The sequence below is a fragment of the Leptodactylus fuscus genome, chromosome 11, assembly GCF_031893055.1.
Source record: "Leptodactylus fuscus isolate aLepFus1 chromosome 11, aLepFus1.hap2, whole genome shotgun sequence".
Taxonomy (NCBI): Eukaryota; Metazoa; Chordata; class Amphibia; order Anura; family Leptodactylidae; genus Leptodactylus; species Leptodactylus fuscus.
Genome location: NC_134275.1, coordinates 84,671,672 through 84,694,021, shown reverse-complemented (window position 1 = coordinate 84,694,021; position 22,350 = coordinate 84,671,672). Strand labels below are relative to the sequence as shown.

Below are 22,350 nucleotides of genomic sequence, written 5' to 3'. Positions count from 1 at the left end.
GACTTGCGGGCTCCTGTTCTCCTGATCACTGGGGGTCCCAGCAGACAGACCCTCAACAATCTGCCACTTATAAGAATCCTTAATGACAAAACTCCTTAAAACGGATTATGTGGTTATATACAAACTTTTTACAGTGCAGCGGAGCCCAGCAGGGGGAAGCAGAGGTCTCGTTCCTCAGGCTCCACCTCCCTGTGATGTCACTGACTCTGCTCTACTCCAGCATCAGGTCCATAGAGAAGAGCAGAGTTGGTTAGTTTGTTGTTAAAAATTTTACAGACTTTAGAAATTCCGCACATGATCAATCTCTTCCTAGTTCTTTTTGGAATGACTACAAAGGTAACTGAACAGTATACAGCTATAGATCTGATGATATACCGCCTAGTATACACAGATGAGGACGCACCGTTCCAGCTATGATTTTCTTCCAGAGTATACAAAACTGCTCCAAGTCCAGGGATCCAGCAGCTGATATCTGTCTAGAGTCAGGCCATCATAACATGTCAGGGGAGACATGGAGGGGGCCGCGGCGTCCCAGCAATATATCACCTGCTATACATAAGGGATATTTATAGGACTGGATGACATCATCAGCCATCTCCATCTCTACTTGGCTTTGGGTAATTCCTCTTAGCTTTATTTCCAGGGGTAGATACAGTACTGCCTCACCTCTCATGAGGCGACCTGAAGCGACCGCTTCAGGCGGCGCTATGCCGGGGCTTCAGGGGGGCAGCATTTTTACTGACCTAAGCCAGTCCAGGACAAGCTGTCCTGGACTGGCTTAGCGACACCATCTCGGTGGATTGGGGCGGGCCTGTGGACACAGCGCTGCTCCAGCGGCCACCCCTCACGCTTCGCAGAGAGCAGTTCCTCTCCCTGCCTGCTCTCTGCCTGCTAACGCCGCCCGCCCTGCCCCCTCTGCTCCGCCCCCTCCACTATGCCCCACCCCTTCCTCCCTATCTTTCCCACACGCCGGGTGACGTGGCCACGTAATCAGGCCCGCACCCGACGTGTGCTTGCGTCCTATGCGGGGGGCGCTCTGAAGACCGGACCGGACCAATACGAACAGGGAGCTGCAGGTAAGCGGACACCGGTGGGGGGGAGGGGGTTAATCACTACACAGCGTGGGGTCCAAAAATTTAAACAATTTGTGGACTACATGCTGTGTAGAGTCAGGGGTGAACCTAGGCTTTTTGCCGGGGGGGGGCTTTCTGTCGTCCGCCTCGGGTGGCAAAAAGGCTAGGCTCACCCGTAAATACGTCTCAGATAAACACATAAGGATACATCCATCGAGGCCATTAGTGATCGGCAGGTTTCCAAGGTGAACTGCGGCAAGAGGGGAACTGCAAATATATCGAAACATGACATCACATGACTATACAGGTATATAGAAGCAGAACACAATGGAACGTAAAGAAGAGCATTGGGCGGATCACCTTACTGCAAGATTATAAGGCTAGACAATGGCTTTTGTGTCTTCGATCCCCGGTAGAGGGTCATATAATAAGGGGCGACCTATGGTAGCGGTGACTCAATCCTCTTACACGGCGGTGTGGCTGGTGCATTGTATAATCATTGGGTAAGGGCTGGGTCTCTCAGGGTCACGTAGTCACTGTTTAATAGGAGTCTCACATTACTTTTATGGGTTAGTGTGAACTCTGTCCTTAAAGGAGATTACTTATCACGAGGAGGTGGAGGAAGATTCTACCACAGTCCTGTATATAGCTGGGGGAAGTCATGGCCCCTGTCCTCTGTGTACGACCAGGGGCGTAGCTAAAGACTCATGGACCCTGGTGCAAAAGCTCAGCTTGGGCCCCCTGCACAACCATCAGTTTCATCCCATCTGTATATTAGAGCGGCATTTACTTCTCTATCTGTCCCAGATCGCCATGAAGACTTGTACACAACATATCTGTGCACACAAGCTTCCCATCATCCCCCATCCCCTGTCCGTACTCCCCACATAGTAATCATGCCTCCTTTTGTGCCACAGCCTCCCCTCCTTAACAATATGCTGCTAACCAACTGCCATTTTCACCATTAAGGGGTTAATTCTCCTTTCTGACAGTGGAAGGCTGTGCATCATAAATCTTCTCACTCCAGTGCACCAGAGGGCAGGGGGAATAGATTTATGACTGCCAACCATCACAGGGAATTAGAAAGGAGATCAAAGAGAGTCATCCAGCCCTAGTGTAATGAGGGTGACCTGTTGGCCCCCTGGATTCTGGGTCCTGTATAGTTACCTCAATATCTATGGCGTTACCCAAGCTCTGTACATGGTAGGGTTGAGTGATCAGGATCGGGAAAGATCGGATCCCGGTCGGTGATCGAGCAAATTTCACAATCGCGATTGGCTGGAAAATGATTGAAAATCGGATTTTGAAATCTCAAGATCGGCTCAACCCTACCCTATATATAATATACAATTAGGGTTGAGCGATCGGGAAAGATCGGATCCCGATCGGCGATCGAGCAAATCTCACGATCGCCATTGGCTGGAAAATGATCGGAAATCGGATTTTAAAATCGATCCTGAAATCTCAAGATCGGCTCCACCCTAGCACATGGCTATCTTCCACAATCCCATAGACAGTGAATGGAGCGAACAGAATCTGGTTGGTTGCACTTTTCTTTTGCACCCGTTATAATAAATCTCCTAAAGAGTCGAAAAGATCTTCGGATTCTATGCAGAATATTTCATAAAAACACAAGTCGGTGACTCAGGAGTCGTCTAAGTCAATTGTGTTTGCTTAAGGATTTAGTAGGTGCGGAAAGAGGATGTTTGTCATGCACCGAAGCATCTGCACGCAGGCGTGGCCTCATAAACATCCTCGTGTGATTGAGCGCTCTTAATATAGCGCCTTCATAGTAGAATGACGGCTATACATTGTGGGCGTAAGTGGGCGAGATGAGCGATGCAACTAACACATGAATGAAGGGGCAGATTTAGGTGATAGTGGATGGGCTTTTTTTTCTTGAGGCCACGAGTGGTAGTGTTTTGCAGCATTTTTTTTTTTTTTTTAGCAAAAGCCAAGATTGGCTTCAGAAGGAATGAGAAATAGGAAGCTTCTTATCTGAAAATATCTGAAATAAAAAAATGCATTTTTTTTTACTTGCCACTCCCTGTATCACTGTTATTTATATACAGTGAATCTGTGGACAAACTACATTTCCCAGGATTCATCTGCCTGCTCTCACTCTCTGTGTAACCCTCACTTCTCCCCTGCAATGAAATTACAGATATTAAATCAATTACACATCCACGTGCTGCTGTGACGTTTCATTTGCAGGCTGCACTGCTCACAAGGAGGGGTAGTGAAATTGTAAACAAAAAAACAGCTAAGGTCAATGATCTGAAAATAAATCAGATAAGCAGTGCTGGATTTAAAGCGGACTTTTCACCACCTCCCATAACTCCAGATCTTTGCATCATATAATAGAAGTAGAATTGGCGGAGGTGGTGAAAGGTCCTCTTTAAACAGGAAATATATGAGTAAGTGTTTTGCGTTGACTCACCCTGTTATTTGGAGCATATTTTTTTAAAAAACTGATCCAGCTACTTGCACGGGTTGAAGAAGACAAGTGCTAATTCCCTGAGTGCTGTGATCTGAAGTGTCATGGGGGCGGGCCCTTCCTGTGCAGTGTCATGGCCATGCACTGAACACTGCTCAACCCCTCTTTAGTGACGGCCATATCTGTCTCCTGGTGGGAGCCTCCAGCCATCACTCAATAGCAGAAGGGAGGGTTGGGTAGCATTCAGTGCAGAGAGGCCTGGACACTGCACAGGAAGGGACCGCCCCCTTGACACTTGCAAGAGGGACTGAAATGCAAGTGGCATAACTAATAACAGAGCTATGGTTAAGACCCTTTACCCCCATCAACTATCTAGTCCTGCTGAGTCTTTTTGAAGGGTGTGTATACTTTTGCAACCATTCTTTATTCATTTCTATAATGCATCAAAAGTGGGGTTGAGTCGGTCTTGAGATTTCAGGATCGATTTTAAAATCCGATTTCCGATCATCTTCCAGCCGATCCTGAAATTTGCTCGATCGCCGATCGGGATCCGATCTTTCCCGATCCCGATCGCTCAACCCTAGTCAATGCTTCTCTATGGGAAAAGTCACTTTTAGGGTTGAGCCGATCTTGAGATTTCAAAATCCTATTTCCGATCATTTTCCAGCCGATCCCGATTGTGAAATTTGCTCGATCTCCGATTGGGATCTTTTTTTGGGATTTTTTTTTTATTTTTTTTAATGTAGATTGTGAGCCCCACATAGAGCTCACAATGTACATTTTTCCCTATCAGTATGTCTTTGGAATATGGGATGGAAATCCATGCAGACACGGGGAGAACATACAAACTCCTTGCAGATGGTTTTTTGCCCTTGGTGGGATTTGAACACCAGAACTCCAGCACTGCAAGGCTGCAGTGCTAACCACTGAGCCACCTCAGTGTGGCCCCTCGATCGGGATCTTTTCCGATTCCGATTGCTCAACCCTAATCAAAAGTAAAAATGAAAAGGGTTTTCTGGGTTTTACAAAAATTTAGCCCATAGCAAGGAATGGACTGGTAATAAAAACCTCATTCACCTCTCCAATCCCGTGGTGCTGCAGTGCCACCACTCTGGGGCCATTTTCTTGCGGCCATTTTCTTGTGGCCTGGGCATGCGCAGTCGGCTCTGCCCAAGGCCTAGAAGATTGAAACCCAGGACGGGAGAGTTCTCTCGCAGCATTGGGGACGCCCCCCAGTGCTGTTTGAGTGCTGAGGACCACCCCCAATGCTGCAAGAGAACTCATTTGCATACTGAAGAAAACCCAGATTTCTACCGAACGGCGGCGCGGAGAAGACATCTAAAGGTAGGAGAAGAATAGCCTTTCTTAAGGCTATTCCTACGTGTTAGGGAGAAAAAAAAGGGTATGCAATGATAGGATCCCTTTAAGCAACTTTACATATAGTATTTACTAAAAATATCCTATTTCTGTATCCAACATCTATGCGGATCAATGTGTCTCCACGGTGACAGACTCCAAACCACCTTGTATGTGGTCAGGTCCTGCAGTCATGGTATTTTCTTGTACGGCCTATACTCTCATATGTGATAAGCGGTCGTGGCGTAAGACGTGGCGGCAGGACAGGGCTATACACAGAGTTCTTGTAATCCGCCACATAGATCTGCCTAGGTGCTGCAAACGCAAAGCGACCAAGAAAGCAATGCTAACACCCAGTGCAATGTCACTAACAGGATAAGTGGGATTTCTTGAGCCCGGCATCTATTTTTTGGCATTTTGTACAAACATTTATTTACTATTCTGCACGCTCGGCATTTCTCTATTTAGTGCTGTCGCAGCAGGTCTGGGAATCTGCAACGCTGAGTGTTGTTGGAGCGATTCCTTCAGTGTTTTCATTTACTCACCAGACTCCTTCAGCAGCGAAGCCAAAAGTTTGTGGAGTTGTACGTTAGTGATCCGGACGTCCTGAGATTGTGCAAAGGGGGGAGGGAAAGTATAGTCATTAAAGGGGTAGAAGCAAAATGTCACAGTGGGTTACTATTGTAACCAAATACAGCTCTTAGGTGTAATGCAACTTATATTAAACTGCTGCCAATAAAAGCGGCTACAGAGGAGCATTGCACGTGCCCCGTCCTGCCCGTACATGAAAGTCTTAGCAGAGAGTTCCTTACATGTAGGAACCCAAGTAGGCCCAGACAGATGCAACACGTCTGGGCTCCTCGTCTGCCGCTCTCCTCTCCTCCGCTCTTGGAGGAAAGGACATCAATATAAAATCGGTGACAGAGCTGTAACATGAAGCTCCTTATGGGTGGGGATCCGACTCCTGGGAACCCCAACTGTATGAAGAGGCCACGCTGCTTGAGCAAGGGCTGCAATTTCTTCTTTGGGCCCGTGACATCACCTTCACCCGTCACATGACCTTGGCTTAGCCCCATTTAAGTGAATGGAGCTGCAATCATAAGAGAGGGTCCGATGCCCCCTTGATGTGGATGTAAGCTAGGAAATGGATGCATGCACAAGAGCCTGAGGATGTCAGCCATGACTGCAGGGGCAGCACTGAGGGCAGTATCCCGGTGCACTTACTAGCTCCGCCCTGCCCCTAGTGCACTTGCACACATGAAAACATTTGCATTGTTTCCTGCCCACCATGGAACGTTTCAGCCACTATAAAGGTCCCGGCATGGCCATACGATTGCTTTGTGTGAGGTTGTTGGTAGCTGAAAGGTTCCTTATATTTCTATTCCTCTCCCTGGATAAATAATTTACCTCATTTGCAAACTGTAGAAATCTGTTCACACACTGCTGCTCTGTGGGGAATGCGGAGAGCGCCTGTAACAGAGACACAGAGACGTGAGAGCAGAGCACAACAGACGCCAATCAAAAGCTTCCAACATTGCCTTACAGAAACGGGATCATGTGGTTGTGTATGAAAATGCATCCTATAGACACCAGTGCAACAGCGCCCCCAACTGTAATGGAGCCACGCCGGTGTCAGTAGTAGTGACGTCTGGAATGACATCTGCTCTCGACTTGTAGCATGTAAGGTAACTGAATTGTAATATAATATAGGAGGACATGGGGCAGGGGCGGGGGGGGGGGGGGAATACCAACAATCAGACAGGTCTTATCACTGGGCCGTGACGTTACGAATACAATTTACTTACCAAAATTTCACTGCAATTTGCTTTACTTTTCATTGACCTAAAATAAATAACAATTGTAAGTGTTAGAAGCGATAAAGGTCAGCTAAGTCCGGCCGACCTCCACGGGGTTCGTAGGGATTCTATGAATTGGGCACAAGTACCAAACCCTCGTCTTCTCCCACCATTACACATGGTCATGGAGTCCTCAATGGAACGCTAAGGTGCCTCAGCTTTCACCTTAAGAAGTATTACGACCTCACTATTGCATCTCAGCACCCATGGGAGTACTACAGCAGTATATGGAGCTGGTGGCTGATCGGTGGGGGTACCGGATGTCAGACCTGCAAAGATCTAATATTGTAAGCAGATACCATCAATGTTACGTGTCAGAGCCTTACTGCAAGGGTAAACTGATAACAGCGAGTCCGGCCATTGGTTACCTGTTAATTGTGAGGGACCCTCGCTCTGCAGCGCTACCACAGGACAAATACAGCATTACAGGCTGCCCATTGAATTGAATGGGATGTCTATGTTATGTATGAACATTTTTGGTTCTCTGTGTTCATTATTGGGTCTCCTCCATTAGGTAAACCCTAAAGCTAGGGGGCAACATGGTGGCTCAGTGGTTAGCACTGGAGTCCCAGGTTTGAATCTCGCCAGGAACAACATCTGCAAGGAGTTTGTATGTTCTCCCCGTGTTTGCCTGGATTTCCTCCCATTCTACAAAGACATACTGATAGGAAAATAAATGTACATTGTGATCCCCATATCATATATCCCTATATCATATATCCCTATATCATATATCCCTATATGGGGCTCACAATCTACATATAAAACCCCTAAAGCTAAGTGTTATTTGTTACTTCTTTCTTTTACCTGGAACTGTTTCCCTTCTCGGTCAGGACTCGAATCAGAAATTCTCCCTCATCGGACTCCTTCTCTAAGGATGGGACGATTATGTAGCGTCCGGGGGGCAGGCTGGAGCAGAGGACGACTTCACGGTGATTATCACACGGTCCGGCACCAAGAAGGGGCTGTGAGGAGCGGAGGGTATCTTGGTACAGATACACATGGGCGTCATCTCCCTGATACCAAAAACATAACAAACATTTATGTCAAGGGACACAAGAGCTGAGATCATGTCCAGCACAATGTGGAGCGCACCATACAGCATCATATATACTGGGTGCTATTTTATATACTGGGTGCTATCCTATATACTAGGTGCTATCATATATACTAGGTGCTATCATATATACTAGGTGCTATCATATATACTGGGTGCTATCATATATACTGGGTGCTATCCTATATACTAGGTGCTATCATATATACTGGGTGCTATCCTATATACTAGGTGCTATCATATATACTGGGTGCTATCCTATATACTAGGTGCTATCATATATACTAGGTGCTATCCTATATACTAGGTGCTATCCTATATACTGGGTGTTATCCTATATACTGGGTGCTATCCTATATACTAGGTGCTATCATATATACTAGGTGCTATCCTATATACTGGGTGCTATCCTATATACTAGGTGCTATCCTATATACTAGGTGCTATCCTATATACTGGGTGCTATCCTATATACTAGGTGCTATCATATATACTGGGTGCTATCCTATATACTAGGTGCTATCATATATACTGGGTGCTATCCTATATACTAGGTGCTATCATATATACTGGGTGCTATCCTATATACTAGGTGCTATCATATATACTAGGTGCTATCCTATATACTAGGTGCTATCATATATACTGGGTGCTATCCTATATACTAGGTGCTATCATATATACTGGGTGCTATCCTATATACTAGGTGCTATCATATATACTAGGTGCTATCCTATATACTAGGTGCTATCATATATACTGGGTGCTATCCTATATACTAGGTGCTATCCTATATACTGGGTGCTATCCTATATACTAGGTGCTATCATATATACTAGGTGCTATCATATATACTGGGTGCTATCCTATATACTAGGTGCTATCATATATACTGGGTGCTATCCTATATACTAGGTGCTATCATATATACTGGGTGCTATCCTATATACTAGGTGCTATCATATATACTGGGTGCTATCCTATATACTAGGTGCTATCATATATACTAGGTGCTATCATATATACTGGGTGCTATCATGTCCAGCACAATGTGGAGCGCACCATACAGCATGGTTTACTGAGCATGATTTATTTTGGAGCCATGGGCAAGGGGTGGCAAACTAGCCATTTGCCCAGGGCTCCTTTATGTCTGACCCTTGCACCATGACTAGGGAGTCAAGCCATTCAGCTAATGGTTGACCTCGGTTTCTGGTACAGACGGGTGTCCATACGTCCCTAGTAATGTAGCAAGGCCACTCCAAGGGCTGGACATTGACTTAAGGATACATATATGCAATAGCTTTTTTGGTGAGTCCAGTAGCTGTAACTAAAATGACCCCCCCCCCCCTTCCCCCCATGTTTTCAGGCTTTTCAACAGTGTGTATATCTGGGTGTTATCCAGTATATATATATCCCTATACCTGAAATATATGGCAGGCCACACGGACGTGTCCAGTCCTCCGTAACCTCTGATGCTTCTGCAGGACAGATACAATAAAGTTGCATAATTTTGGGGGTTCAGAGTTGTCGCCATCATTGTTCCCCAGACTGAGGGAAAATTGGGGATTCATCCAGTAATACTCTGTAACGCAAACATTGTTGTATATGGAATTAGAGTATGCATCTATAGTGTAGGGTTCAGTGAGTATAAACAGGTGCATATATACTGTTATATATATACTAGGTGCTATCATATATACTGGGTGCTATCATATATACTGGGTGCTATCCTATATACTGGGTGCTATCCTATATACTAGGTGCTATCCTATATACTAGGTGCTATCCTATATACTGGGTGCTATCATATATACTGGGTGCTATCCTATATACTGGGTACTATCCTATATACTAGGTGCTATTGTATATACTGGGTGCTATCATATATACTGGGTGCTATCATATATACTGGGTGCTATCCTATATACTAGGTGCTATCCTATATACTAGGTGCTATCCTATATACTGGGTGCTATCCTATATACTGGGTGCTATCATATATACTGGGTGCTATCATATATACTGGGTGCTATCCTATATACTAGGTGCTATCATATATACTGGGTGCTATCCTATATACTGGGTACTATCCTATATACTAGGTGCTATTGTATATACTGGGTGCTATCGTATATACTGGGTGCTATCCTATATACTGGGTGTTATCCTATATACTGGGTGCTATCCTATATACTAGGTGCTATCATATATACTAGGTGCTATCCTATATACTGGGTGCTATCCTATATACTGGGTGCTATCCTATATACTAGGTGCTATCCTATATACTGGGTGTTATCCTATATACTGGGTGCTATCCTATATACTGGGTGCTATCCTATATACTGGGTGTTATCCTATATACTGGGTGCTATCCTATATACTAGGTGCTATTGTATATACTGGGTGCTATCCTATATACTGGGTGCTATCCTATATACTGGGTGCTATCCTATATACTGGGTGCTATCCTATATACTGGGTGCTATCCTATATACTGGGTGCTATCCTATATACTGGGTGTTATCCTATATACTGGGTGCTATCCTATATACTAGGTGCTATCCTATATACTAGGTGCTATTGTATATATTGGGTGCTATCCTATATACTGGGTGCTATCCTATATACTGGGTGTTATCCTATATACTGGGTGCTATCCTATATACTGGGTGCTATCCTATATACTGGGTGCTATCCTATATACTGGGTGTTATCCTATATACTGGGTGCTATCCTATATACTAGGTGCTATCGTATATACTGGGTGCTATCCTATATACTGGGTGTTATCCTATATACTGGGTGCTATCCTATATACTAGGTGCTATTGTATATACTGGGTGCTATCCTATATACTGGGTGCTATCATATATACTGGGTGCTATCCTATATACTAGTCCCACAGACTTCACTATTTCTTCTAACCTGCACAAATCTGTAAACGAGGAGAACTCGGCCATTCTGATTTTTGCTTTGGTCCATTTGCCAATGACTTGTATTTCTTGAGAACATTGGCAAGTATAACAAGAGAATGAGCTGGCGCCGTCTTACCACTGCTGGTGACGCTGCCCCCTGCAGACAGTCCTTTCACCCAACGTCCTTCATATGTCGTATACTCCCAAGGCTTCGCAGCTCCACCAATTTGCAGAATACTCTGCGGCCCCAAGTGACAAATCTCCAGAAAATGGAAATTCTTTTGGAAATCCTCAATCGCCATCCTGGATAAGAGGAATACATTACTAGTGCTCTTCCCTAGGCTTATACTCTCTTGGTGTCAGAGATGCCCCTTAGTATTACATTCTGCAGTAATATACCCAAGATTGCCCGTTTTTTTGGGGTTTTTTTTTACCCTTTACCTCTCTCTCTAGTGTACTTGGGTGCAAAGATCCTGATGGAAATGGCCATTGGATCCTTGAAAGGACCTAAATCTCTGAATTTTCCATAGTAGATCCATGCTAAGGACCTTCAACTATAAGACAACTTTTGATAAATGGATAGTAAACTTTGTAATATAGATTATTATAGAAACAATGCTCCTTTCTCCACTTATCATCCTTCACTACACTAAGTCTCTTATAATTAATAGAATCTGAATCTGGCCTCACACACAGAAGTCTATGGAGAGGTAAGGGGGGAGGAGGTGGCTGCTCCTAGCTGGTATCTGATCTATACAGAGATATATTGTACCTACTATAAGCACAGCAGACCTAAACGCCGTGTATCTGTGTCCCTTCCTTCTCTTCCAGCATTCTCCTTCGCTGTCCATAGACTTCTATGTTAAAAGTAACTTAAAATTAGGAAGGAGGAGAGCAGCTGGATAACTGGAGAAAGAAGCATTTTTCTCAAATAAGATGTATTGCAAAATTTCCAATATTTACCCCTACTACTGTATTTGGAGGTCCACGTTAAGAAGATTCTTAGAGAGTATATAGATATATATATATTTATACCAGAATTCTCCATCTTCTAATATCACATTGTCTGACAGCTCGGGATCTGTAACCGTCTGCCATTCAGGTCCCCTGAGAAAACACAAATGTATTGTACATGAAGATCTCATCCGTCTGTATGTGACAGCTCATCCTCATAAGCTCCTACCCATCTCTCCATGGTCCAATCCACTCCGTGTGTCCCCAGGGGTTGCGAATTCTCAGCAGAGACGTCGAGCCCTGTAATGTCTGAACCTGCAGGAATAGACAGGTGTTAAAGTGGGTAAAAACTTTGTGCAGAGATGATTCTGGAATGACTGATGTAATCGCCGAGTAGTCATAACACCGCTAAACAATGTGCGCCGGGGAGGCGAAGTGTCGCTCATTACAATAGAGCTGCAAGGCAAAAATCGAAAATGCTATTTCGGGTGAGGACTGGGCAAATGAGCAGCTACAGTAAACTGTGAGTCACAAGTTGTCATCCATTGTGTCCGGGAGATCAGGAGCTTCACACTTTTGTTTCTGCTTTGTTTCTATTCAACTCTTAAATTGCCTTTAATTGGCAAAACTAGGAATGATGACCCGTCATTGGTGTCTTAGCAGGTAGTCACACACTCACGAGAGCTCTGGAGGGATCCCGAAAAACACTCACCAGGCCATAAATTGCTGGAAAGACAACCACTTGCTTAGGGGCAGGTGAACATTCCAGCTGGACAACATCTGCAGCAACCCGATGGAGGGAACCGAGAGACTGGCCACTTGTCATGGTGGCTTGTAGACTCATTGAGTTCCTGGGTTGGTGCCGAGTTGCGGGGGCCTGCGGTGTACCTGATGGTGCTGGCAATTTTCCTCCAGGGCAGGTCCTAACAATCTTTAGTCCTCCTGAGCCAGATGGGGGTTGGAGTGCCCATGATGGTAGAGAAGGTAAATGACTCAAGAGACATGTGGTTGCAGAAAAACAGTGGGTGACCCATCATCTCCCCTTTCCAGAACCTTCTGGATGGAACAAGCAATGCTCAGCGTATCCTAATCCCCAGTGGGCCAGCCCATTAAAGGGACAATACACAGTTACATCAGGAATTATATATAACTTGCAAAGGCACGTAGTAAATACAATACAAATAGGAATATCCCCTGGGCTGCTGCAATTCTTCTTACTGCCACAGCTGGCCATAACATACATGCCACCCAACTTTTTGGACCATCAAAGAGAGACATTTATGGTTTCATTAAGTTAAAGATTTGTTTTTCATGCATAATGGTGGATTATTCCAATAGTCGGAGGGCTTCCAACCTCTAGCACCCCCACTGGTTCCAAGAGTACCCCTACCGATCCCAGTAGAATCCCCCAACGATCCCAGTAGAATCCCCCACCGATCCCAGTAGAATCCCCCACCGATTCCAGTAGAATCCCCCACAATCCCAGTAGAATCCCCCACCGATTCCAGTAGAATCCCCCACGATCCCAGTAGAATTCCCCACCGATCCCAGTAGAATCCCCCACCGATCCCAGTAGAATCCCCCACCGATTCCAGTAGAATCCCCCACCGATTCCAGTAGAATCCCCCACCGATTCCAGTAGAATCCCCCACCGATTCCAGTAGAATCCCCCACGATCCCAGTAGAATCCCCCACCGATTCCAGTAGAATCCCCCACCGATCCCAGTAGAATCCCCCACCGATCCCAGCTCCTTTACAGCTTACGTTGTTTACATTGGTTTACATGGGATCCGTTGCGACTCTCCTGCGCACTTACTTCTTTTGCCCCCGTCACTGAGTACATGTGGTAACTGAGAATTCCCATCAGATTTGATGTTTCAATTTCTCCCTAGAAGATAAAATTGTTACAAAATAATATAAAAATTTCTGAACATTTATTACGTCCGACAAATGCTACACACTGTGCTACGTCTAGTGCAAGGCTTGCTCTAGTGCCCTAAGGTCTCATGCACACAGCGATTTTGCAAACCATAACATAAGCCAATTGTCTTCCAGGCCTGTATTTTCTGATAGATCTGAACAGGACCTGTTCTAAAAATATCAGAATGGAACATGGGAAGCCCCTCGGATTGTACACACCGACGTGTGAATGAAGCCTTACGATTACAAATCCTTGTCTCCTTGTCTTCAAGAACTGTTCACAGCAACAAATTTCTCTGCAGAGGATACAACACCTGCGTTGCAGAAAAGCATTATCATGTCGGTTCATGTGGGTGGCCATCTAAGCCCATGTGAACATCTGTGACATGTCAAACCCACTACAGAAATTTGTGGGTTAGCCGTGAATTTCTGCTGCAGACCTTGAAAAAGTGCCAAAAATATCTGTGGTATAAACATGGCTTTGTGTAAAACTGAGACTGCATTCATCACGGTGGGTATGATGTGACCGGCGGGTATGTGTTTGCTGGGGGTGCAGGTCTTTGTACCGTATGAGCCAGTGGATATGAAATATAAAGATTGAGAGTCTTCAGATAATGGCTAACAAAAACGATGACGGATTGCAAGCTTTCGAGGCTACTAGTCCTCTTCATCAGGCATGGTGTGGCACAATTTCTGAAGGCATGCATATTTATACACCAAAAATGGAATAATGTTGCAAATGTCCTACCTGAGTGTTCCCGCAGCAGATAAGGGCTCCTCTCTGAAGCATATTCTGGAGGTGACTCCATAACTCAGAGGTCGGTCCACTTGTATCACAGCTTTGCACCACACCTCCAGTCATATCTTCCAAGGCTTCCCCTGCAAACCCCCTCTGGAGAGCAGAGTAACCACCTTTCAGTCTGCAACAAAAAAATCAAGATATGATCTAGAACCAACGATTGTCTTCCACTGGTTCCCGACAGCACTCACTTTGCATAAGCCTTCTCTAGTAGTGAGCTCCAGAATTCATCTTTGTCCTTGGAGTGCACAAAAAGTAAATCGTATTTTGTCCTCCCGTTGTTCTGGACAGGAACTGTCGGCAGAAGGTCGTCCACCACAACCTCTACCCAATGTCCATACTGCCAAAACTGTAAGAGACATGGTAAGCGTTATACTATGTTGGATCAATGGGTGCCAATGGATTTGCTTGGTATCTTACCTGGAACCTAAATTTGCCATTGTAGCCGTCTCCAAAATCTTGATCCATGGGGACAACTTGTTCCAGCAGCTGGGGGTAGAGAGAAAGACAAGCCACAGCCGAGAGGAACCAACAGTTACCTGGAGAAAAGAGAATTCACTGAGAGTCAACCCAGACCATCAATATTTTTAATGGGTACAATAAGACATAACGTAGGACTTCTAATCTACTGATACAATGTTTCCTAACCAGTAGCCTGGGGCATCTCTAATTCTTGGTTCTCCAGAAGACAATAGCAGCAAGACTTGAGGCCAACTGATGTATTGGCACAAGCTATGAAGAAGTGCCCTCCATATCAAAGCGTAGGAGGTCTCAAGACATATAGGTTGGCACGCTCCAGCATTACACGATGCTCCAATGGGCCCAGGCTGGGATACAATAATGGACTCCAATGTTCCAGTAGAAGACTTCTTCAGTTGGATGTAACAATGTAGCCAATCACTTACCATCGGGGTATATTTCTTATGGGATATTTCTCAAGTAACCTATTAGATCTTATTAGAAGCTTGATATAGAGGCTTGTCCTTACAATCATCTCCACCACTGGATCCAAGGAAGCTCAGTCTGACATTGTACAATGGGACTCAATATAAAGCTGGATATACACACTACACATTAGTCTGCTACAAACACATTCGCCGTGCTGGAAATATTTGGCCAAATCTACCAATTTTTGGCACAGTTGTTCACTTTTCGCCCCTTCAGATACATCTGGCACAGACTTACTCAGATTCCCCTGGCATACATCCATCCTGGTAGCTCCATCTACTATAAATCGGGGACATTCACATATCTCCTACAAGGACAAAACAGAGTGAAGGACACACGTGGCAACATTACTTAGATCAGGATAGAAGATAGAAGTGTGATTCCTTACCTGGGGTCTCCTCCACTTGATTCCTTCAATGTGTAGAGCCCGATCCTGGGGGAAGGCGTCATCCTCAAAGAGTGGTAAGGAGGAAGATGAGGCTGGGCCAGAGGGCTGACAATCTAATCCCTCATCTGGAGAGACTGTAGGTTTGAGCTTCTTGGCCGGAGGAGGTTCCATTACCTGACACAACATTAGAAAATAGAATATTCTATAGAATATAATCTGTCGTTTATCCATTGCTCTTCTATGTTGAGAAGTCTAGGAGGCGGAGCTATGTGTATTGGACAGTGTGCACAGATAGCTGTCAATCAAAAATAGCTCCGCCTCCTTGACTTCTAAGCATAGAAAGAGCAGAGATTTCCATGGATAAATGACAGGTTACACTGAATCTTTTCACATAAACTATATACAAACCTGCTCAGCTCCTCCTGCTCTATAACATGCTGCCTGCGGATTGAACATGTGACACGTTCCCTTTATCCTATCCTATCTTATCCTATCCTACTATCCTATCCTACTAATATTATAAATGTGAAAGTTTGGATGTTTGTTCCTCAATCACGCAAAAACCGCTGAATGGATTTGAAAGAAATTCGGCACATAGATAGTTTGTAACAGAGTTCTCCTCAAGCAGAGCTGACGGGGATCGTCGATGCCAACAACACACTCATTATATGGCGTCCCAGCGAACTGCTGAGATGCCGGAACAATCACAGGCACAGCGCGAGGAACGAGTTCAGTGGTAGGACAGCTTGACAGCTGTCGAAACGCTGGAGCAGGTGGATCATCAACACCAACAACACGCTTATTATATGGCGTCCCAGTGAGCTACTGAGATGCCGCAACAATCACAGGCACAACATGAGGAACAAGTTCAGCAGCAGGACAACTTGCGAGCTGCCAAAATGCCAGAGCAGGCAAAACATCGACGGCAGCAATTTGCTGAATATAAGCGGATCATCGACACCAACAACCCACAGACAAAGTCGCAGGCAGAGGCTATTGTCTTTATTTAAAAAAATTCATTTTTTTTTTAACTTTTACTAACTGCAAACCATCAATAAGTTGCTGTTGACGGATCTAGTGTCTCGGTTCAGTAAATCTGTAACAATGTATCTAATTATTCTATAATATCATTTTATTTCGAAGCCGGAGGCGGTAATTTTTTTCTGACTCCACCTAAAATCGTCTCGTCCTCTACAGCCCTGTACTCAATATTCGTTTGTCATTGTCCTGAGACGTAAAAGCCATACAAGACCTAGAAGCTGCTTGCTGACTGTTTCCATTAAGCAACAGATCAAAGCAAACTGTGTAATAGCGGTTGTTGGATATTATCGGTTGTCCGAGGGTACGGACGCTAGGAATCTGTCCCGACCAGGTGATGATTATTTAGGGGCAAAAAACATGACCATGAGCGTCCTGGGATGCAAAGAAGATAATCTTACTCTAAGTACATTGGAGTGCGCACTGACCCGCTTTCCATCTATGGAGATCTTGTCCCTATAAGTATAAGGAGATACTAAAAACGATTTACTTGCCCCGGATGAATGTGAAGGGTTAGAGAAGTCGAGTTTATGTTTTTTCCTCCCCCCGTTACTTCTCCCACATAAGATCCTGGTCCTTGCACTGATGCCGCACATTGCACAATGATCACTCTTGTTCCTGCAGTCTAAGAGTTCACCGGAGGAAATCTGGATCCCATTGCCCTTAACACGACCCGCACGACCTGCCATCTCTCCTATTCTACTACTCACTTTCCCAAACAGCCATTTACCTGCGCACGTCAAAGGGAAGGAACCCAAGAAGTCCCAGGACAGTTCTGAACACAGACATTCAGAGACGTTCACTACACAGGGAAGTGACTGAGAACCTGAACAACCAGTAACCTGCAAAGCCTGATGGGAAAGCCTCCTATTTACTCCGAGCCTCTGTGTATAACGCGGCGGACAGGCTACCGCGGAGCGACTAGTGGCAGCCTGCCCTCCTCCTTCCTGTGTCTGGCCACAGTCCTGGTTTCCTCATGTGTTACATTGTGTACATTGTATCTAGCCACAGATTTCTTGTACGAATGTGCAAATAAATGAAACTTGGTTACACAAAATGATCCCTGATTGCCACACGTAGGGCCTCATTCAGACTGACAAAATGCAAGGCCAAAGGTAAATGACCATAAAACTTCATAGTGGAAGATTCGTGAAAACTGTCCCACAAAGGCGCAACAAAAACATTGCAGAAAAACACAGCGGAAACACATTACGTTTGCATTTTTGCAGAGTTTTCCTCTGCGGACTTTCTGCCCTTATTATACCAATACGGAAATCACCGGTGTATCCGCAGGTATAAGGCTAAGGCCCCACGGGATGATCCGCAGTGCTAAAGCGCCGCCGGAAATACCGCCGTGGAAATGCATTGCAGTTAGAGTTGAGAGAGTACTGTTGGGATCAGCCGATCCGAACAGCACGCACGCATTGAAATGAATGGACGTAGCCAGGGGCGGATCCAGGGCCGGGCGAGCCGGGCAACCGCCCAGGGCCCCGCGCTTAGCGGGGCCCCGCGGCGCGGCCGGGACCTAACAAAATGGTCCCGGTCGGCATGTCCCAATTCCAACTGAGCTCAGCGTTTAAGCAGGAGCTGTCAGCTCAGCTCCTGCTTTAACGCTGAGCTCCGGCATTTGTAGCCGCGATGTGATGACGTCATCACATCGCGGCTACAATATGTGTATGAGGGAGAGAGCTGCGGGGGAATGAGGAATGGTGAGTGTGTGTGAGAACGTGAGAACGGCATGACACTGGGGCAGATGGAGGGGGGAGAACGGCATGGCACTGGGGAAGATGAAGGGGGGAGAACAGCATGACACTGGGGCAGATGGAGGGGGGAGAACGGCATGACACTGGGGAAGATGAAGGGGGGAGAACAGCATGACACTGGGGCAGATGGAGGGGGAGAACGGCATGACACTGGGGCAGATGGAGGGGGGAGAATGACATGACACTGGGGCAGATGAAGGGGGAGAATGGCATGACACTGGGGCAGATGGAGGGGGGAGAACGGCATGACACTGGGGTAGATGAAGGGGGGAGAATGACATGACACTGGGGCAGATGAAGGGGGAGAATGGCATGACACTGGGGCAGATGGAGGGGGGGAGAACGGCATGACACTGGGGCAGATGAAGGGGGGAGAATGACATGACACGGGCAGATGAAGGGGGAGAATGGCATGACACTGGGGCAGATGAAGGGGGGGAGAACAGCATGACACTGGGGCAAATGAAGGGAGGGGGAGAACGGCATGGCACTGGGACAGATAGAGGGGGAGAGAACAGCATGACACTGGGGCAGATGGAGGGGGGAGAACGGCATGACACTGGGGCAGATGAAGAGGGGGAGAACAGCATGACACTGGGGCAAATGAAGGGGGAGAGAACAGCATGACACTGGGGCAGATGAAGGGGGGGAGAATGGCATGACACTGGGGCAGATGAAGGGGGGAGAACGGCATGACACTGGGGCAAATGAAGGGGGGGAGAACGGCATGACACTGGGGCAGAAGAAGGGGGGGATGGCATGACACTGGGGCAGATGAGGGGGGGGAATGGCATGACATTGGGGCAGATGAAGGGGGGAGAATGGCATGACACTGGGGCAGAGACGGGGGGGAAATGAAACTGTGGGCAGATAAAGGGGGAGAATGGCATGAAACTGGGGACAGAGATAGAGGGGGGGCATGAAACTAGGGGTAGATGAAGGGTGTATATGAAAATGGGGGGGACATATAATTTACGGGTGACTGTAGGAGGATTATACTGTGTGGAATCACATGAAAATTGAATGAGAATGGGTGGAGTCAACATAAAATTGGGCGGGGCCTAATTTGCTGCGGCGCGCCGCACGTTTTGTTCCCTCTTTCTAGTCTTCAACAGTTGGGAAGTACAGGTTAGAAGTGCGAGACCCCCAGTAAGTAGGGCCCCGCCAAAGTCAATTGCCCAGGGCCCCGCAAACCCTGGATCCGCCACTGGACGTAGCCGGCACGCGAGGGGTTAAGCGTCCGGCTGGCGTCAAAGCGGAAGTACCAGGTGCTTCTATTCATTTCAATGCGTGCGTGCTGTTCGGATCGGCTGATCCCAACAGTACTCGCTCATCTCTAATTGCAGTTCTTTGAACAGAAAGTTTGCAGAGTTTTCCTCCGCTGACTTTCTGTAACAATTATATCTAAAGGAAATCCGCTGGCATTTCCGTAGACATAATTGACGTGCTCCGTTTTTCAAAACCGCGCTGGTTTTGGAAATCGCAGCCTATCTGCGCTGCGGTTTTAAATGCAAAGTGGGCATGGGATTGACATAAATACCAACCACTTTACAGTTACTGTATCAAATGCCGCAATTTTTCCGGGGCAAAACGCGGCGTTTCCGGCCCGTAGGGCCTTGTCCTTATAGACATGCTGTCATTTTCTCAACCTTAACCCAAGGGAATGTTCACACATCAGATTTTGATGCTAAATTTGTCAAGCAGAGAATTTCTACTTCTGGATTTTGAGGCAGATTTTTTTCAATTTGACAAAAAGCAACGTAGAATTTGATGTGGATTTTGATGCAGAATTTAGAGGAGAGCGACACTGTCTTTTGACTTTCTTGGGCACAGCCAAATTCCAAATTCTGAAAGTGGATTTTCTCCCGGAATTTGTCAAATTTTCTGTGAAACTCTGTGCCAATTTCCGTCTCTCATTCACTTCAATGGGAGTTTTCAGGTGAAATGTGCCTGAAGAAGGCGCCAGCTGAAAAAAATCAGCTACTGCCTCCCATTGAAATGTATAGGGGGTTGATTTTAGGTGGAATTTGAGATGGATTTTGCCTCGGAGTCAGTGTTAAATACCTATGTGTGAATATTCCCTAATATTATGTGACTGTGGTCGCAGGAGACGCCTCGACCCAACAAATTCGTTATAACTTGTGTCAGTTTTCTGGCGTTGGATTCCATGCCATTTATTTATACTCAAATAGGATAGGCCAGTCTTGATACATTTTTCTCATGATGTCACCTTGATGTAGTGACCAGAATCTCCGTTTCTTAACCCTTTCTGACATCCGCCGTGCAATGCATTAGTGATCAGACTAAGACCCCTAGGAGGTCTAATAAATGTAAAGAAAAAAATATTTGAAAAAAATTAAAAATTATTAAAAATTCATTTCACCCCCCTTTCCCTAGAACACATATAAAAACTTAAATACTGTGAAACACATACATGTCAGGTCTCCCTGTGTCCGAAATCGCCCGCTCTACAAATCTATACAAATATTTTTCCCGTACAGTAAGTGCCTTAGTGAGAAAAAAATCAAAACCGCCGAACTGCCATTTTTTCATTGTTTTGCATGTGATAAAAATTTGAATAAAAAATGATCAAAGCAAAAGCAATTCCCCAAAATGGTAGAACTGCGAAGTGAGCGCCGTAAAAACGAAACCCATAAGAAAGTCGCACAAATGCAGTTTTTCTTCAAATCCACCTCATTCTGAATTTATTTCCAGCTTCCCAGGACATTGCACAGAATAATTTTTCCTCTGCGGATATTCTGTTACAATTATATCTACGGGAAAGCCGCCGGCGTTTCTGTATATATAATTGACATGCTGCGATTTGCAAAGGCGCAACGGCTTTGCAAATCACAGCGTGTCCGCATTGAGTTTTTTCTGCAAAGTGGGCATGGGATTCGCATGAATCCCATTCCCTTTGTTTGCACTGTACAACGCCGAGATTTTTCCCACAGCGTTTCCGCCGCGGGCAATGCCATCCCCATTGCAGAAATTCAGGTGAACTCTGCTGCATCTGTAGACCAAGCGACTTACGCCCAGCCAGACGCCCATACACCATACTGAGAACTGGACCGCTAAAACAGTGGTTACACACGGACACCATCGGACCCACTGACTATAATTGGATCTGCTGATTTCATCCTGAAAGCAGCGGAAAGAAAAGTTCTGCCCTTTGGGTGGTTTCTCCACATTGGCACAAACATGAACCCGACCTCGTCCTCTATAATCAGACGGCCTTACAGTCAAGTGCTGGGAGTCACACCAAATCAATCTGCAATCCTAAGGACCCCTTTAGGCTAAGGCCTGACATAGCAAACGCAGCCATAAAAAACGCAGCAGGAAAAAAACACACGTGACATATTTTCTGCCATGTTTTTAAGTTGAGGCCCCACCTGTTGCAGAAACGCAGCTTTTTTATTGCAGATTTTGCAGCAGTTTTTTGAGCCAAAACCGAGAATGACTAAAAAAGGAATGGGAAATATAAAGGAAGTTCTTCTACTTCTAGAACCCTCTGCTAAATAAAAAAAACTCTAAGCCTGGACAAGCCCTTTAAGTGAGTGGGCTCATCCATGTGATGTCCTACAGCGGGGGAGACGCTCTCGTGTAAATGCTCTCTGCTCCTCTCTGGTCAAACCAAAATCCTTCAGTATTTTTTCAATTCGCCGGTAAATCTAAAAAATGAGGGTTGTTCTGCAAAGTCATGAATTGTGCAAATACGAGCTCCAGAAATCTACTGCACACGCACTAGTGAGGAATGACATGACCAGCAGGGGGCGCTGTGGGATAAGCTGGTGGCGACCTTGCAAAACCCTGGAAAACACGGCCTATGTCAGTGACTTACAA

General features: G+C 45.8%; 1 protein-coding gene across 1 annotated transcript in view; it reads right to left on the bottom strand.

Moving 5' to 3' along the window:
- Positions 1 to 17,546, bottom strand: part of LOC142184228 (calpain-2 catalytic subunit-like) — a 28,412-nt gene extending 10,866 nt beyond the window's left edge. Inside the window, exons 1-17 of the mRNA XM_075258988.1 lie at positions 17,475 to 17,546; positions 15,707 to 15,880; positions 15,556 to 15,625; positions 14,791 to 14,909; positions 14,562 to 14,719; positions 14,320 to 14,491; positions 13,468 to 13,539; positions 11,881 to 11,966; positions 11,733 to 11,804; positions 10,834 to 11,000; positions 9,201 to 9,361; positions 7,530 to 7,738; positions 6,672 to 6,708; positions 6,274 to 6,336; positions 5,412 to 5,472; positions 1,282 to 1,340; positions 404 to 472 (exon numbers count right to left, since the gene is read on the bottom strand). Of these exons, the coding sequence (XP_075115089.1) occupies positions 404 to 472; positions 1,282 to 1,340; positions 5,412 to 5,472; positions 6,274 to 6,336; positions 6,672 to 6,708; positions 7,530 to 7,738; positions 9,201 to 9,361; positions 10,834 to 11,000; positions 11,733 to 11,804; positions 11,881 to 11,966; positions 13,468 to 13,539; positions 14,320 to 14,491; positions 14,562 to 14,719; positions 14,791 to 14,909; positions 15,556 to 15,625; positions 15,707 to 15,877 (1,746 nt within the window). The 5' untranslated portion in view covers positions 15,878 to 15,880; positions 17,475 to 17,546. The remainder of the gene's footprint in view (positions 1 to 403; positions 473 to 1,281; positions 1,341 to 5,411; positions 5,473 to 6,273; positions 6,337 to 6,671; positions 6,709 to 7,529; positions 7,739 to 9,200; positions 9,362 to 10,833; positions 11,001 to 11,732; positions 11,805 to 11,880; positions 11,967 to 13,467; positions 13,540 to 14,319; positions 14,492 to 14,561; positions 14,720 to 14,790; positions 14,910 to 15,555; positions 15,626 to 15,706; positions 15,881 to 17,474) is intronic.
- Positions 17,547 to 22,350: the final 4,804 nt, after the last annotated feature.